Here is a 17,411-nt window from a genome sequence, read left to right on the forward strand (position 1 = left end):
TCACGTCAACGCCACGTAGGAAAAATTTTTTTTAAATAAAGTCACGCCAACGTTTTTCATTAGTCAAGATAGACTGAGTTAATGAAATAGTTTAATTACATCAATTTGATAAATTTTAGCAGTTGTTGAGCGTGTTCCAAGATATTTTAGGTGCGGAATTAGTACAACCATACTAAGTTGAATTTTCCGACCAAAAAATATTAAGTTGAATTTACCTGAAAAAGGAAAGCGCCATGTGCTTCGCTCGTGCGTCTGATCTGATACACCCCCCACGAGCATTTTGCCTCCTGCTCAACTCGCCATTTTTCAGTTCAATTCACAACTTTCGAGTCGCCACACTCCTCCGCCGTGCTGTGGCGCAGCTTCGATCGGCGATGCAATCGATAGCTTCACCTTCCTCGACCCTGTCAACCTTGTAACCCCAGGACTTGCATGCACAGGAGTTGAAAAGGCAGAGCGCACAAGGGAAAAATGGGAGGGAATGTGTTGGGATCGGCGTTCGATCTGAGATCAGGACAGATGATGATGGCGGCCCTGTTGTTGATGGTCGGGTCGTTCTACGCGGGCACCCTCTTCGGCAACAAGGCCCCCATCTACGTATCTCAGCCGCTCTCCGACTCCAATTCCACTTCTTCCTCCTCCTCCCCTGTTCATTCTTCTGGTGATTCGCTCTTCTTCTGTCGCAACCTCATTTGTAGTGTCGAGAATTAGCTGGCAAATGCGACGGATCGAAGTTTAGGGTTCATCCGGTTGTGTGTTCGGGTCTGCATTCTGTGTTCGATGCCACTAGTGGTTGTTTGGGCTTTGTCTTTTCACAGGACTTGCTATACCCGTTATCGTAGTCGTCATTACCTGGGGCATTTTGTTGCCGTTGCCTATATAAAAAAGAGAGATGCAAAGGGGACTTCTTTTTGTGGTTGGGGATTGAATATGTTGGCTTGGCCCTTTTTTTCTCCTTTGGGTAATGTTGCCATGTGATTCTTCATTGTGGAGGACATGATTATCACGAGGAAGTTAGTTGACAAGGAGTTCATGGAATGGAGCACGCAGTTAGCTTCTCGGTTCTTGAGCCATCAACTAGACTTATGAGCGAGAGTGAGGGATTACATTGATACTAGATTACATTGACAGCAGCTTCAATCATGCTCTGAGCCCGTGTCATATCTCTTTGAATAGATGAAATGCTGGTATGTTTGTGACTTGAAAAGTGAGATTTTAGCTGCATACTTCATGTTGAATGTGCCTACGGACCTCAGTCCATAAGATGTTCTATACTGCTTTATGACGCTACTTCGTCAGAGCTTGATGAGGCTAGATCATGTGTTCCTAACCTGGAATGTCATCATCTTTCATGCCACAGAACTTTGGATTCTCACTGTTTAAACCCCGCGAAATTGATGGAATTTTCCCTTTTGACATTTGCAGGGCTGTCTGCATTTCCAAACAAAGTTGAACTCACTTACAGAAAAGCACCTCTTGTGATCCCCGAAAGTGGGATGGATGTGTGCCCATTGACATTTAATGAATATATCCCTTGCCATGATGTAAAATTTGTGAAAGAATTGCTGCCTACGTTAGATCTATCACGAAGGGAAGAGCTTGAGAGGCATTGCCCTCCACCTGAAAAGCGTCTGTTTTGCTTGGTTCCTCCACCAGAAGGTTATAAGATACCAATAAGATGGCCACTCAGTAGGGATTACATCTGGCGGACAAATGTGAATCATACACGTCTTGCGGAAGTGAAAGGAGGACAAAATTGGGTCCATGAGTTTAATCAGTTGTGGTGGTTCCCTGGTGGTGGAACTCACTTCAAGCACGGGGCTGCTGAGTACATTCAAAGGTCGCTTACTTACCATCTTTTCTTGCACATTGCTTCTTCTTACGTGAAGTTGCAGTTCACCAAGGCACTAAATACAGGATTGGAATCTTTCTTACAAACAAATCTTTCTTTCATTTTTTTTGGATGCTTAACTTTTTATCATTGTCCAATGATATTTATCAGTTGCCTGACACACTTTTCTGCTTTTGTGGTATAGATAGTAGGATACTATGACAAGATAAATATCAAATCACAGGAGTTAATTTTCTTATGGTCATGTTGCAAGAATCTCGAAATTTAATCATTGAACTATAATCACATGTCCTAGGATTTCTCTCGGGCTATCCTGAAGGCCAGTAGTGTTAGAATGTAGCATTGCGGTTTATGGCATAGTTTATTTGCTTATTGTGTGAAGGTGGCCTACTGCAAGAGCCAGAGATTTTTGTTCTCCACATGGATAATAAAGTCTACACGAAATTTTTCAAGTGTCCTGTTTCAGCAGTTTCCTGCATCATTTTGTGGGTAGATTAACGCATCATGTGATTGTATGCATGGGATATGCTCAATCTGTAACTTGCTGTTGTGGAGATCTTTTGTTTCCCTCAATTCATTATCTTTCCTATTCAGATTACTCTGATTTTAGTACCTCCACATGGATGGAATGAGTTGCTTAGAGATCAAACTTTTTATCTTTTTCTTTATACGCAGGTTGGGAAAAATGACCACTAATGAGGCAGGTGACTTACGTTCAGCAGGCGTGGTTCAAGTTCTAGACGTTGGTTGTGGAGTGGCCAGCTTCTCAGCATATCTTCTTCCTTTGGACATACAAACAATGTCTTTTGCTCCAAAAGATGGACATGAAAATCAGATTCAGTTTGCTTTAGAGCGTGGGATTGGTGCAATGATTGCAGCGATAGCCACGAAACAACTGCCATATCCTTCCAGTTCATTTGAGATGGTTCATTGTTCAAGGTGCCGTGTTGATTGGCATGAGAATGGTATGCTATCATCCTAAGCATGTTTACTACCTGATTTGTTAGCTACATAAGGGAACATCTCTGGCATCTTAGATATTGTCACATGTGTGTAGTTCTTTATTTGAACTAATATCCATGCTTTACCCATTGTTTTTATCTTGCAACTGCTGATCTGGTTTGAACTTAGAATTCAAGAGCATACTTAACAGTAAATAAAAAATGAAGCATTATTTAGCGGTAGAAGACGATAGGTTTAGAATGTGTAGCAGAAATTCAATTGGCAAAGTGAAGACAAGTTGAAATAAGAGGGTGGCGCATTCCATAGGACAGCTTTCTGAACCTGGTCCAACATCGGAAGGAGGATGAACTGACCGAAGAGAATCTAACATGATGAACTCCAATGGTATCAGTATCAAATTAGATGTACTATTTCATAGTTATCTCCTATGGGCAGCAACTTCCATTTTAGCCAAAGACATGCTGATCCTGGTGAAAGCTCAAAACTTGATACGGTATGACCTCATCTGGTTGAATGCTAAAGTTTGAAGTTTTTGTGCAGTTGTAGAATTAGAGATATAGATATTAGGTAAACATGCACCTTCAGCATGCACTAGTTCTGCCAGCATTTCATCAGTCGAATGATAAAAAGGCGGTTCGGTGTCTGGGCTTTGCCTTTTGCACATTCAGATTAGAGATTGATTAGTAATTCCATTTTCATTTTTATGGCTCAAGTGAGCAAAAGAAAACTGAGTTCTTCTGATGATTACCTTTACCGAGACAAGGCTGCGCATTACTTCACGTGGGTGCCTTTACTAATGTTATCCCCCCAAAATCTCATTCTTTTGCAGATGGTATTCTACTCAAAGAAGTAAACCGCCTTCTGCGTCCTAATGGATATTTCGTCTACTCCGCTCCTCCGGCCTATAAAACGAATAAAGAGTTCCCAATGATATGGGATAAGTTGGTCAATTTGACTGGAGCAATGTGCTGGAAACTCATTGCAAAGAAAGTTCAAACTGCAATTTGGATCAAACAAAATGACCAGTCTTGTCTTCAGCATAATGTGGGGGAGAAGCTCCTGAATCTATGTGAGACAACTGATGAATCGAAACCATCATGGAATGTTCCGCTGCGGAACTGCATATCATTAAGTAGTTCAGGAGCGGACTCTGAAAAGCTCCCTCCCAGACCAGAACGCCTTTCAGTGTATTCCAAAAGCCTCAGCAAGCTAGGTTTGTCCAACATCAAGTCATTTTTCATTTATTTTCATGATATCATGTCCAACATCAACACTGGTTTGGAAAATACTTCAGGGACATGAGCATGTAGATCAGCATCATCATAAATGGTTTATTTTGTGTATGAAAAGGTACTGCATGTCCAGCTCAGCAATCCTAATTTTGTCAAGCCATACATCAGGATACCTAAGGAAACAATCAAATGAAACACCAGATTTTTATATTTCCCCTTCTGGTGTTAGAAAACATCATGTTTGCTTTAATTTCTTTCAGAAAATGAACTTAGCAGCTTATGTCCAACATGCTGTGTGGCTAAATATGGAATACGTTATGATCATATTCTCCTTGTCTTGTATCGTAATGTCACCTTTGCATAAAGTATGTATTCCATTTTTAGTTCTAGGAATTTGGCGCTGACTATTTCAACTTCCTAACGATGGGCATATTCGGCACTTTGTTTGTACTTGTTCTGCTGCTTGGTAAAAACTAATATATTATGGAAGATTCTTGCTGATACCATGGTTAATTTTGTCTTGATTGTTTATTTGCTCTTATTCATTTATCGATGTGGTTGTCAATGTACATGGGCCAAAAATTTTTTACCCATGTGGTATCTCACCTCATCCTTTTGATAAGCATGTAAATATTTCTCGCAACTGAGAAATACTGAAAGTGTTTTACTTTTATTAATGAAGCATCATAATTGACCCCGTATTGGCAGCAGGTTTCAGTCAAGAAGAATTTGCTTCTGACACCGTCTTTTGGCAAGAACAAGTTCGACGCTACTGGGAATTAATGAAGGTCAATGAGGCTGAAATTAGAAATGTGATGGACATGAATGCAGTCTTGGGTGGATTTGCTGTGGCTTTGAACACATTTCCTATTTGGGTGATGAATATAGTCCCCATAAGCACAAATAATACATTATCTGCAATTTATGATCGCGGTTTGGTCGGCACTTATCATGATTGGTAAGAAAAATCAGAAACGTTATGGTTAAGTACAAACCCAAGTATTACACATTATCTATCAACGTGGCTGTACTATAGTGATGATGCTGGGTAATTGATCAATGATTGGTTTTCTGGCTTTAGGTGTGAACCATTTTCCACATACCCTCGGACGTATGATCTCTTGCATGCGAACAATCTTCTTGCTTACTACAAGAACAGTGGAGAAGGTTGCCTATTGGAGGATATAATTCTGGAGATGGATCGCATTTTGCGTCCAGAGGTACTGTATGATTTTCACAATTTGGTGGCAGCCTCGTCATTCCACTGCTGCTGTCCTTTGGCAATTTTCAGCTTGAAATCCAAGCTTTGAACTATTAAAGATTTTCCATACGCATGGGCATCTCTATCTATTGCATCAAACAGTGGATCTCTTTCCAAAATCAGATATTTCAGGAAATTAGGAGTTAACTAAAGTGCTGTTACAAGTCAGAAATCTTGAGCTCTCTTTTTGTCCTCATAGCATAGAAGTACAGAACTAAATGAATGATTGCGTTTCTACCTTAGAATATCACATTGCTCGAGGTTAACTGGAAAGGAATGAGCTGAAATTTCACCAGTATATGATGTCGCCATGGATGCGCACCTTGTAGCTATTGTTGTGCATGGTACGGCTGTTCATGAATTCATTGGTGATGATGACAATTTCATCGTGCAGGGGTTTATCATCATCAGAGATGAGGAATCGACTATACAAAGAATCCGAGATATCGCTTCTAAATTCCTGTGGGAAGTCGAGTCGCATATGCTCAAGAACAAAGAGAAAAAACTGGAGAATGTGTTGGTCTGTCGGAAAAAGTTCTGGGCAATTGCCTGAAGGTAGTTTGTTGCTAACCATAGTAGAGTTCGTTTATTCTTTTTAACCCCCTCCCCTTTTGGCAATGACACAAGTGTTCTTGTAATTGTTAATCCATTGGCCATGTCTTCTCAGCTGCTTTCGCTCTCCTCACTGCCGCCGATTTTATCGGCATTTTGCTTTACGCACGAAGGCCAGATGAAAATCAAGAATCCCCTTCAGCTTGGTTCAATCGTGAACCATGTGTGCAAGCTAGTATAGACATGTATTAACTCACCTTTTGAAAGAGAACCTTTACATCTCTCTCTCTCTCTCTCTCTCTCTCTCTCATGAAACTGAAAGGTGTACATCTTAATTCGTCTAGGGTTTCATTGACATTGACATGATTTTGTACAATTGCAGTCATCTTATGTTTAGTTCACTGAACTTGAGTACTGCTGGTGAGGATCTTACAGTGAACTAAACACTTCCAGAGTGGCCAGAGACCATGGGCCATACGATGATTCCCCGGCCACAAAGATAAATGACTCCTTCATTGACCACATCGTGCGGACTGGGCTCGACCTTTTTCCCAATGACGTATCTCCCCGCACATCAACAGGTTCAGTCGAATGAGATTCAAAAGTGCTTGAAAGTCAGGAACTTTTTAAGGAATTATATAACGCCTTTGTTCACGGATCCCATGGGACGGATGTTACGTTGTGTTATCGGTTCCCAAAATTGGCACTCATCATAGGATAATTATATAGATATCAAGAGAGCGCAACAACAATCCCTCAGCATGTTTTTATAATGCGAGGATTGTTCGGACAAGTCCGCCTATCCGAGGACCGACTCTCTCTTTAAAAGACCCTTCCATGGTTTCGAAGGTAACATTTTCCCGTCACAACAACACATGCCTACGAACACTCGAAAGAATTCAACCGCCGGCTGGCCGAAATCGATGAACTGATGATCATCAATCCCTACCAAATCAGAGTGTGAAGATTTCTCGAGAATTAGATTAGCGTCACGACGAAAGAAGGGGGGAGAAAAGAAAAGGTGGGGGATGGATAGAATGAAACAAAGGAGATGAGAAGAGGAGCCCCACCCTTTCCAAAAGAAAAAGGCTCTTTGACATGACAATACAATCCCCCACGCTTGTCGGCTTTTAATTTGTCCCACACACACTTCATTCGCCCACCCCTCCCATTATTTCTTCTCCCCCTCTGATTCCTTCGCAGGTGGTGTGCCCCCCTCCTTCCGGGCTTTAAGGTTGCTTGTTCCTCATGGTCCATCCCATGCATGCACACCCAAAGACTTCCAAGTACTCCAAGCCCTAACAATCAATCAATTCTAATGCCTACCCTCCTTAAATCCTCCAAAATCTTATCTTGTCTTCTCTTCGCTACCTGTCGATGTAAGCCTTCGCTTCCATCCTTCGTCGTGTATACAAACACGTGACATTTCATCTGAAGTACCGACGTTGCCTGTCAATCATTCGGGTCTGGTGCCTTTGGTTGTATCGAACATGCCGCTTTCTCTTCACTCGATGCTCGGTCGAGTGCGAAAGCCAATCGACACCGTATTTGCCTTAATGGTTCCCGAACGATTCGGTTCCAGAGCCTTTTTTTTTTTTTTTGCCCCAGCATCTAATTTTTGTTTTCGGGGATCGATATTTTTTTTATTTCACGTGGTGGGATTTGATTGTTCATGATCACAAGCTCCCAGTTATTAGCCTTTGCGTTTCACTGTCGGCGTCGTTGAGTTAATCGGATTAATTATTGAGATTCGCTAATGCTGATTTTGTCAGGTTATTATGCTAGTGATTGGCCAATTCTGTGGTGTAAAGCAAAATGATGACATGAGCTGAAAATCTTCTCGGGGGCCCAAACGTAGAGTCGCCCGAGTGGGATTAATCAACGGGAACCCAATTAATTAGAGATAATCGAAAAGTCAACATACTTGTTTGCTAGCTAAAGTTGTCTTTAAGAGAGAGAGAGAGAGAGTCCAAGTCTCGTATATGGCCAAAGCAAATTGTTTTAATCCAAATCAGTCTTTGGTCCAATCGAAACAATATTTGGAAGTAGAAATTAGTTTCCAAAGGTGATCACTATCGACCCGGGATTGAGCATGTAAATATATAATAGATGAGATAAATAAGACGTCTAGATAGATTTGCACTTCAAACCTACTCAAAAATCATGCAAAATTTTGTGATATCACTGCCAACTATTGAAGTTCCTCGACCCATGATGTTCAAGGAATTTATAGACCACTTTCTTGGTTTATCCCACTTCGCACAAAAAGACATAAATTATTTCCAACTTGTTGAAAATGGGGACACGAGATATTTTCCAAGGTCAGAAAGAAAGGAAAAGAATTAAGTGGAACACTCATGAAGACTCCATCATTAGTCTATGGTTGCAATCTACCTTTTTAAGATACAATATAAAAAGATGAAAGAGATTTCAAGTGGTTGCTCCTTCAACTATTGTCTCCTCCATTCACCTTTGGAAGTGCCAATGTGCCATGCATGGAACCACAAATGATAACCCTAATATATTCATACATATCCACATATGAAAATATTTATAACTACTTACATACCAAATGGGAACATCTTCCACATGATTCGCCTTGTCACTTGAGAGATCTTATCCGGGAAATTTCGGGAAAAATGGTGAGAGTGACGTGGAGAAGAAGGGAAAAAAAAATGATGAATTGTGTCACTCTTTTGGGAAGAGAGAGAGAGAGAGAGAGAGAGAGAGAGATTAAAATAGGGTATCTTTCATTGGATGCTAATCTTGTCATGAAAGCTTGTCATGTGTTTCGTGGCGTGGGGACTGAGTACCTCTACTTTCTCCTCCATTACTTTCCTGGAAAACACAATCCTTCTATGTATGTACAAATCTTGTGTCCTTATCATGCCTATTTCTTTCTCTTCTAAGTGTCTTGTGGTTGCGTCTAGCGTGGTCAATTACAGGTTGATGGATGGTGTCTCTAACCAAACAACTGTCGGCAGCGCGTTCTCCTTCTCTTTTGAAAGTGCATTATTCAATGCTCTTTCAGCGATCAATACGACGATGTATTCCGTCGTTGCATAATGAGAATGAATTAACCTACATTATTTTGGCGACAAGCGGGTAAAATCTCAACTGTTAAGGGGTCGATTAAAATTTTTGGCAAATGCCAACCCTTTTCTGGCTGGAGGAGCATGCATCTTTAATTGCTACTACTAATAAAATATGTTATATCTCGTAAACTTAAACTTTTAGCACAAGTATCTCTCTCTCTTCTCTCTCTCTCTCCAAATTTGTCCTTAAAAGCAAAAGGAGATCGTGCTTTTGGAGCTTTTTGCAAGATCACCCTCCACTTCCACTTGCTAATTTTTGTGATTTAAAGTTAATCAATGGCCCAAATTGCCCCATTTTATGATGGGGGAAAAGGAGAAACATATCTAAGTTCCGTTTTGAGGAATAAATCCAAGGACTTGCCATTTTGAGGCGAGCAAAGGTTTGGCCCAAGGATCCGGTCTCCGATACCGTGACTAAAATCCTCGGTTGACGTGGAAAATTCGTGCTTTTTTTGCACGTCCCATGATGCAAATAGGAGGCCATTAAAGTGTGCAATAATTTCTTCTCCTTACTTTCTTGAGCCATGCAATATACATATAAAGGGGGTAAAACCATCTTTATTAGTTTAAAATGTTAACACGTAGTTTTCAAAGAGTTCATTTTTTGTTAGGGAAATGCTTCACTGATAATAATGTCGAGAACAGTACAATCTCAACCTTAAATTCACATACCATCACCACATGTTTTGCATAAAACACTCATTAATTGAGAAATTATATGGTCAGAAATAATTGACTGATCTTTCCGTCTATTAGACTAGCAACTATGCATGAAAGGCCCAAAGCCAATCACAAAGAATAGTAAAGCTTCATAAGGTCTTTCTATCCGGGTGCATTGATGTTGGATCTATGATTTGGGTAGAATAAAGAGAATATAAGTTTAAGAATTGGCCGCCGATTTTTCTATATCTTTCCTTAACGAGAGTGGTTAAACGAAATTATCTCGAAATTGGAAGAACGTTTGGCTAAGCCTAGGCACTTTATGACACAACATGTTGCAATTTTTATAATCACGTAAACAAAATTAAGTATTCCTTGAGTCCCAATCAAGAAAAGGCGGACATATAATTAATCCAACTAAGTAAACTATTATGAGTTGCTCCTTTTGGGATCTCGTCGACATAAAAAGGGCGTTCGCGATTTCTGGTCCTAGTTCTGTCCCTCTAAAGTTAGGGAAAATGAAAGGTGGTCTTTTTTATAACTTATCCACAAAATTCAAAGAGCCCTTCCGGATTGATTGTGTTCCCTCGATCCTACCATATGGCAGCCCTAATCAGATTTCATCTTTCGTGGTCATAGAAGCAAAACCCTACGAAACGAATAATGGGAATGGAGGAAAGTTGTTGCTACTTAAAACCGGGCCCTAGTTTATTTTTTCTGTAGTCTGAAAATGTAACTCGAACGATCCCAGTGAACACAATTAAGTCGAGCTCGGGCAAAAGGGTTGGAGATAGCCTACCCAAACTCAAATTTTGCGGGGACACTACCTAGGCACGCCAAACTCGAACTTACGAGCCTCATAGGGCCTGCTCACGTGCAATATGTGGCGAATCTCTTACAAGATCGACTCAGATAGGCTTTGCTTGGTTCAAAAAATCAGGCTGGAGGAATTGCGCGAGTTGATACCATAGAGCTGAATTTGAATAGAATTCTTGACATAATGGTTGAACCACATGTAAAACAAATGTGACATCAACAGCTAATCGCCAACGTCGTAACTGTATACGGTTTTCCGAGCTTCATGCATGATGGTCAATTACTCGTTTGAACAAAATCCAAGCACATTAGCCGGCGAAATCATGTTAACATGTTCTTGGGTACAGAACCATATATAGCATGTCGCCACACCACAGCATCACCATTTCTTTCTTCAACTCTCTGGTTTTACTTTTCACTTGGGGGGTCCCATATTTCTCCACAAAGTTTCCATCCGAGTAAATCTTTGATACCTGAATTTCTTCCGACTGAGTATTATCGTCATCATCATCTTTTTGGCCCTCGGCTTGAAAGAGATTGGACGCCTTGGCGGGTCTGCGGACGAACCGGTCAAAGTCCAGGCAATGTCACGTCACGCAGCTTTGAATTCGAAGTGACGCGAACGCCACTCAGCTCTGGGTACTCGTTTTCGTGTCGCGTCACTTGACGAGCCCCACCCGTCAGTCCCAGAAGCCAACCCTAACTCGAGTTTAACGACCACCTGCGCTCGCTCAGTGATCAGTCCTCTTGGGACAGAGATGAAGTGGGAATTGCAAGAAAAGAAAGATGAAGCTCAGGACTCAGCAGACGCCATCAGAAGCAGAAGAGAGAAGAGAGAAGACGATTCGACGACCGAGTTGGGCAAAAAGAATGAGCCAGGCTCTGGGTTTTGCGTCTCGATTCCTGAGCGAGACATGGAGACGCTTCCCCCTCAGAGGGACAAGAAAACCAGAACATCCTTTAGAGAGAGAGAGAGACAGAGATGGGTTATTTATTTATTTTTGTTTTTATTTTGTTTTCTTTTTCATGGGAGTCAGTGCAGAGCTGATTGACTGAGGAGGCGTCATTACGTCGAACAGGCGAAACCCTACTGTGGAGACAGGGAGTGAAGTCGACGGTGACTGTTCACGGTACACGTGTCGCCTTCACAGGAAACCTCACCGGCCCTTATCCTCCCTCCTCCTGTAGCAAAAACCATCTGAGGTGTGAACACACGTCGAAATACATCACCTGCAATTACTGTTGAGCAATCGGGCCGGTTCAATCCGTGAATCGGCCCCACCTGGCCAGTTTCACACGGGGATCGACTCGGTTTTCAATTCTAAAAATCGAGAATCGGGCTTAACCGGTTCGATTTCTAATTTCATAACTTGAATCGGTGGTTACTTTTATGATTTTGAAATCTGAAACCTGCATGAGCTGTTACTAGACTGGTTTTGAATCGTTTTACCCTTGACCTTGAATAAGTCTTTCTTCTTTTTCGAAGATCGAAAACAAATAGTACAACTTAATAGGTTTATTCTCCAACAAAAAGAATTATATTCACGGTTGACATATGCAAATTGTATATATCATTGCAATCTTATTAGGTGAACCACCAAATGAAAAGCTAAGGAATTACTAAGACAAAGGCTTATCGCAAAATCTTGCAAGCCCATACCAACAACAACTTTGGGATTTGAATTTATTTAATCAAACATGCCATCCAATTCAATTAGGAGTCGCCATTAGTCTATCATGGGTCGATTAGAAACCCAAGTGCGTAGAATATCTTAAATCCGTAAATCGGATATTGGTTGATACACACACATGGTTACACTAAATTAATTTAACGCTCTTTCGGTACCTTTTCTTTTCGAAAAATATTTAGTAGGCAATCAATGGGTGATCATGCGGGTAAAGGTGTGCATGGTCCGAACCGGTCGATCCTCGCTATGGAACCGAGGACCGGACTAGTAGTCCTAGTCCCCAAATTTTCGGGATCAAGGACCGGACTAGGATCGGCGGTCCGGTCCCAATCCCGGCCTAGTGGGATAGCTAAAATCTAACCCTTAAAATATAATATGCTTCGATTGTATGTTAATTTACAATCTATAACCTCGATTGAATAAAAAAACACACTGGTCCAGTTTGCTCACCTTCATAATAAAGACGTGTCTTCACATAATGGTAGGTTTAACAATAACATTGATCTAACCGCCGACACAATAGAGATATATAAAGGACAGAATCGAAAAAAATTTAGTTGGCAAAGACATACCAATAGTGATGTTGTTCACTAAACGGATTCCACATCCAAGCAATGTACAAAAACAAAATACAGGATTACTCATTGAAATGAACAACCGAAATACATGAACAAGAAGAAATTACTACCACTATATTAAATGAACCGATTGAATCATTTGTTTTTGGAAAGAACATGATAGCGTATACTCACCACACAATGCACTAGAAAAGACCATGATAAATAGGATATACCGCATTCATAATATTAAGAGACTGTCCGAGTTTAAAAAATGTACTGCCTAACAATGAAAATGGCTCGAGAAATGAACATTGAAAATAAATAAAAAAATTGTATATATCTCTATATATAAATAATTATATATATTATGGGTGGTCCGGTCCGAACCGGTCTCATCCATTTGGAACCAAGGACCGGACCGCCCGGTCATCGGTCCCATTTATTAGGACCGAGGACCGGACCACCCCCCTCAAGGATAGGACCAACTCGCCCGGTCCGATTCGGTTCCGGGTTGGTCCAAGCCGATCCGATCCAATTTGCTTACCCCTACATGTAGGTACGCACTCATTTAATGTAGCACTCGACAAAACAGGCAATAAATAAATTGCTAGGAATAGGGCAAACCTTAATGCATTAAGCAACTCATAACTTCACTATGATTATTTTCTCAATATCTTCAAGATGTAAATTAAAAATGCATGCATCACCTTTATGATTTCTATATGTAATGAAATCTAATTCTTTTTATATTTTATATTTTTTTATAAAATTAAATATATGCAATGCATGAGATGTAATTTTAGTCTAAGTTATATCTATATGATCCTAATATAACTAATGACATATTACATGCAATTTATATGCAACCTCATTCTAATATGGGGCAAAAATTATGAAACTAAACTAACACGACATGCAATGTAATTATATAAGAGCTTAAACGTGCAATTGCTAAATTACATTGAATTGATGGCTTGGCGATGAATGACTTAGAAATGATGACGTGGCAACAATTACATGGAAATTGGAAAACTAATTCTATAACTGAGATATTTTTGTGATTTTCGTTTAAGGCAAAATAGAAAAATGCCTTAACATGAGACTATCTAATTAAATTAGAAAATAATTTATATTAAACCCTATTCTGAATTGGGTAATTTCTTAATTAACTACATTGTTTTTAGATATGCAATTCTAAATTAGGAAAGTAATTTGAATGCGATCTATTCTAAATGCAATGTGAGTTTTGCTTTTTCCAATATAGGAATGTTTTCACAATTAATAGCATGCAATATATAAACCCGCATAATTAGCAGTGACCGCATTTAACATAGGAAACAACGCTCATCTGAAATCCAATCTTAGGTTTTAAGATCGAAACTTCAATTATCAAGCATATAATACAATGTATCAAACAACAAACTTTCAATTCGGGGACGCCTAAAGCATTGCACCAAATTAAGTTTTCTCTTACTCGGGCTCCTTTTGATTTCGCCATACACCCATGATAGTCAAAATTTGCCCCTAATTCAAAGAAGCCATTCAAGTTCTTCAACTTTTGGATGACTCACCCTTCTTTCAAGGAGATTCTTTCACAGGTTTGGGCCTCTCATATCAATGGTACCCCTATGTTTGTCGTATGTGCCAAACTTAAACCCCTAAAAAACCCCCAAAAAAAAAAAAAAAGAGCTCCTCCGCATTTCGGAAATCGGCCGGAATGACCTCACATTGATTCAAGAGGCCATGGAGCATGATCCTACAAACCAAGCATTGGCGGATCGTGAGCTGGAGCACCTTCGTACCTTTGCCACTCTTAGGCTACAAGAGGAATCTTTTTTCAAGCAGGAGTCAAGAATAAAGTGGTTAAAAGAAGGGGATTCAAATACTAGATACTTCCATCACTTTGTTAATAAGAGGAGATTGCACAACCGCATTATTTCAGTGGCGGCCTCGGATGGATCAACATTGAATGAACCTAATCAAGTGAAGGCCCATATTGTTAATCATTTTGAAGTGCTTCTTAATACTACTACGGCTACCTTCGCCGGGTTTTTCTCCCGCCCTTTCTACCAGTGGGTCTCTTTCTAGGTCGTGAGGAGATCCGCACCACCTTATTTAGTCTTGCAAAGGGTAAAGCCCCGGGCCCCGATGGTTACAATGTGGAATTCTTCATATCGGCATGGGAAATCGTCGGTACATCCATTTCTTCTGCAATTATGGACTTCTTTAGTAATGGGCGATCAAGGAGATCAATGCAACCATCCTATCACTTTCGAGTGTCCAAATGCTTTGGCAATGAGCGACTTTCGCCGTTGCTTTGTAACACATATACGTGCATCACAAGTACTAGCCAATAGGTCGCCTCCCTTTGTTTATTTTTCCTTCGTCAGGAAGGAGAATTACGGACAATATTTTGATTGCTCGGGAACTCTTTGCGGACTTCCATCATCCTCAATATAGCTCCGGATGTGCGATTAAAGTGGACTTGCAAAGCATATGATACCGTTGATTGGGGGTTCCTTGAGACGGTTCTTCAGGCTTTCGGGTTTCGAATTCTTTATTGCATTGATTATGGAATGCGTCACTACACCCAAATTTTCAATAGCCATTAATGGAGAGCTTCACGGTTACTTTCCGAGCAAGAGGGGGATCGGACCGGGGGATCTCCTTTCGCCCTATCTCTTCACGCTTATTATGGAAGTTTTCTCTGGGATTCTACATGACAAGTCCACCTCCCTTGGGTTCAAGCCGTATTGGAGATGTAAACGTCTTCGAATGTCTCATCTATTTTTTGCGGATGATGTATTATTATTTGCGGAGGGCCATTTACCCTCTCTTGAGCTTATGAAGGATGAATTACTGTTGTTCTCTACTTGGTCGGGACTCAATCCAAATCCCAACAAGAGTGAATTCTATCTTTCAGGTGGACCGCCCACATTACCTTCGCAAATACAGCACCTCCTGAACTTTCGGCAAGGAAAACTTCCGTTTAGATATTTGGTCGTTATTTCTTCAGGAAACTGTATGCTCTAATTAATGCCATAACAGCGAGAGAGCGCTCTTGGGCACAACGGTACCTATCCTACGTTGGCCGGTTGCAACTCTTGAAGTCTGTCTTGCACTCGATTCATATATATTGGGCTGGTGTCTTTACCCTTCCCAAAACTGTTTTAAATGGCATTGAGATGATTCTCCGCCAATTTTTGTGGAAAGGGCCCGACCTTGGAGTTGGCGGCGCGAAGGTCTCTTGGGACAACATATGTCGCCTTAAGAGTGAAGGTGGGTTGGGGATTCGCAGACTCTTAGATTGCAACAAAGCGTTGACTTTAAAACACATTTGGTGTCTCTTTACCGATAAGGAGTCTCTTTGGACTAAATGGATTCATTCCAATTTTTTACGGAAGGACAACTTTTGGTTCGTCGCTAGGCCAACTATATGCTCTTGGTCTTGGAAGAAAATACTGGACCTTCGCCAAGAGTTTGAGATGCATTTCAAATGGAGGCTGGGGAACGGCCACTCAACTTCCTTTTGGTACGATCATTGGCACATGCAAGGTCCACTGTACAAGTTCTTCGCACCAGCGGACATTTATCGGCCGGGATCCCTCGTATGATTACCGTCCATCAGTTCTTTTCTTCGACTTTCCCACCTTTCGTTGTTCTTCATACCATTCAACCATGGTTGGATGCGGGACCTCCTTTGGTGGATAATAGACGGGACAACTTTACTTGGCCGGCTCAATCCTCTGGAGTCTTCACGGTATCATCAGCTTGGAACCTTATTAGATCAAAAGGTCGGACACCTCATTGGCACCCTCTTGTATGGGATAAGGCGGTAGCTCCACGGGACTCATTCATTATGTGGTTAGCTTCGCATGGCCGTCTTCCTACGCAGGTACTACTACTTCAATACCGAAGGATAGATGGGGTTCGCCGCCCCACCGGCTCGGTGAATCACCTATTTTTTGCTTGCCCTATCACTAGTCAACTGGCTGCTACTTGGGCGTCTAACTGTCTCCTACATTGGCAAAACCGACCATGGCAGGGTTTTATGAGATGGGCTACGAAACATCTACGGCGGCCTTCTTTCTCTAACACGATAGCTAAATTTGCTCTTGGCACCCTTTGTCCATTTCGGACCACAGAAATGATATTCTTTTCGAACAAGCAACTCTATCTTCCGGCATTGATCTCCCACTTAACTAAAATGGTCAGGATAGGCTTTAACCTTGGGATGCATTCGAGATCATCCTCGTACTGTTGATAATTGGGGTTTATCTTCTCATATTTTGACACGTCCCTCTGTGGTTCCTATTACATCACCTGGGTTTTGCTCCTTGCATCCTTCTCGATGTTGCTGATCCCTGCTTTTGTGCCACTTTGTCATGCATTGGGTTCCCCTTGTATTTTTGTTGGTTACTTGGTGCCTATCTTACTCTATTAGCTTGTTGGTTCTGTCTCTTCTTTACCTTGGTGTATTTTACCGTTCCCTTGAACTCTTCTGTCCCTTGTGTTTGGTTCTTTTTTGTGTTTTTGTATCTGTTTTGAGATCAATACATACTTACCAAATTAAGTTAGAATCGAAATAATCCAACTTATTTAATTAGATATTCAAAGTAAACAAATAAACTTGGAACTTAACTAAATTGGATTACCGATTCAAATGAAAATCGATGACGAGGGTGTCGCGAGGAAGATTCACGATGACGCCAATCGGTGAGGAATTGCAAGA

At 41.0% G+C, this 17,411-nt stretch overlaps 1 protein-coding gene across 1 annotated transcript; it reads left to right on the forward strand.

Moving 5' to 3' along the window:
* Positions 1 to 246: 246 nt before the first annotated feature.
* LOC115730159 (probable methyltransferase PMT7) lies at positions 247 to 5,974 on the forward strand. Its single transcript, XM_030660762.2, has 7 exons — positions 247 to 661; positions 1,426 to 1,840; positions 2,528 to 2,817; positions 3,645 to 4,028; positions 4,759 to 5,005; positions 5,129 to 5,267; positions 5,703 to 5,974. Exons 1-7 carry the CDS (start codon positions 472 to 474, stop codon positions 5,859 to 5,861), a joined length of 1,824 nt encoding a protein of 607 aa, XP_030516622.1. The 5' UTR covers positions 247 to 471; the 3' UTR covers positions 5,862 to 5,974.
* Positions 5,975 to 17,411: the final 11,437 nt, after the last annotated feature.

Source organism: Rhodamnia argentea, chromosome 10 (genome assembly GCF_020921035.1).
Source record: "Rhodamnia argentea isolate NSW1041297 chromosome 10, ASM2092103v1, whole genome shotgun sequence".
Taxonomy (NCBI): domain Eukaryota; kingdom Viridiplantae; phylum Streptophyta; class Magnoliopsida; order Myrtales; family Myrtaceae; genus Rhodamnia; species Rhodamnia argentea.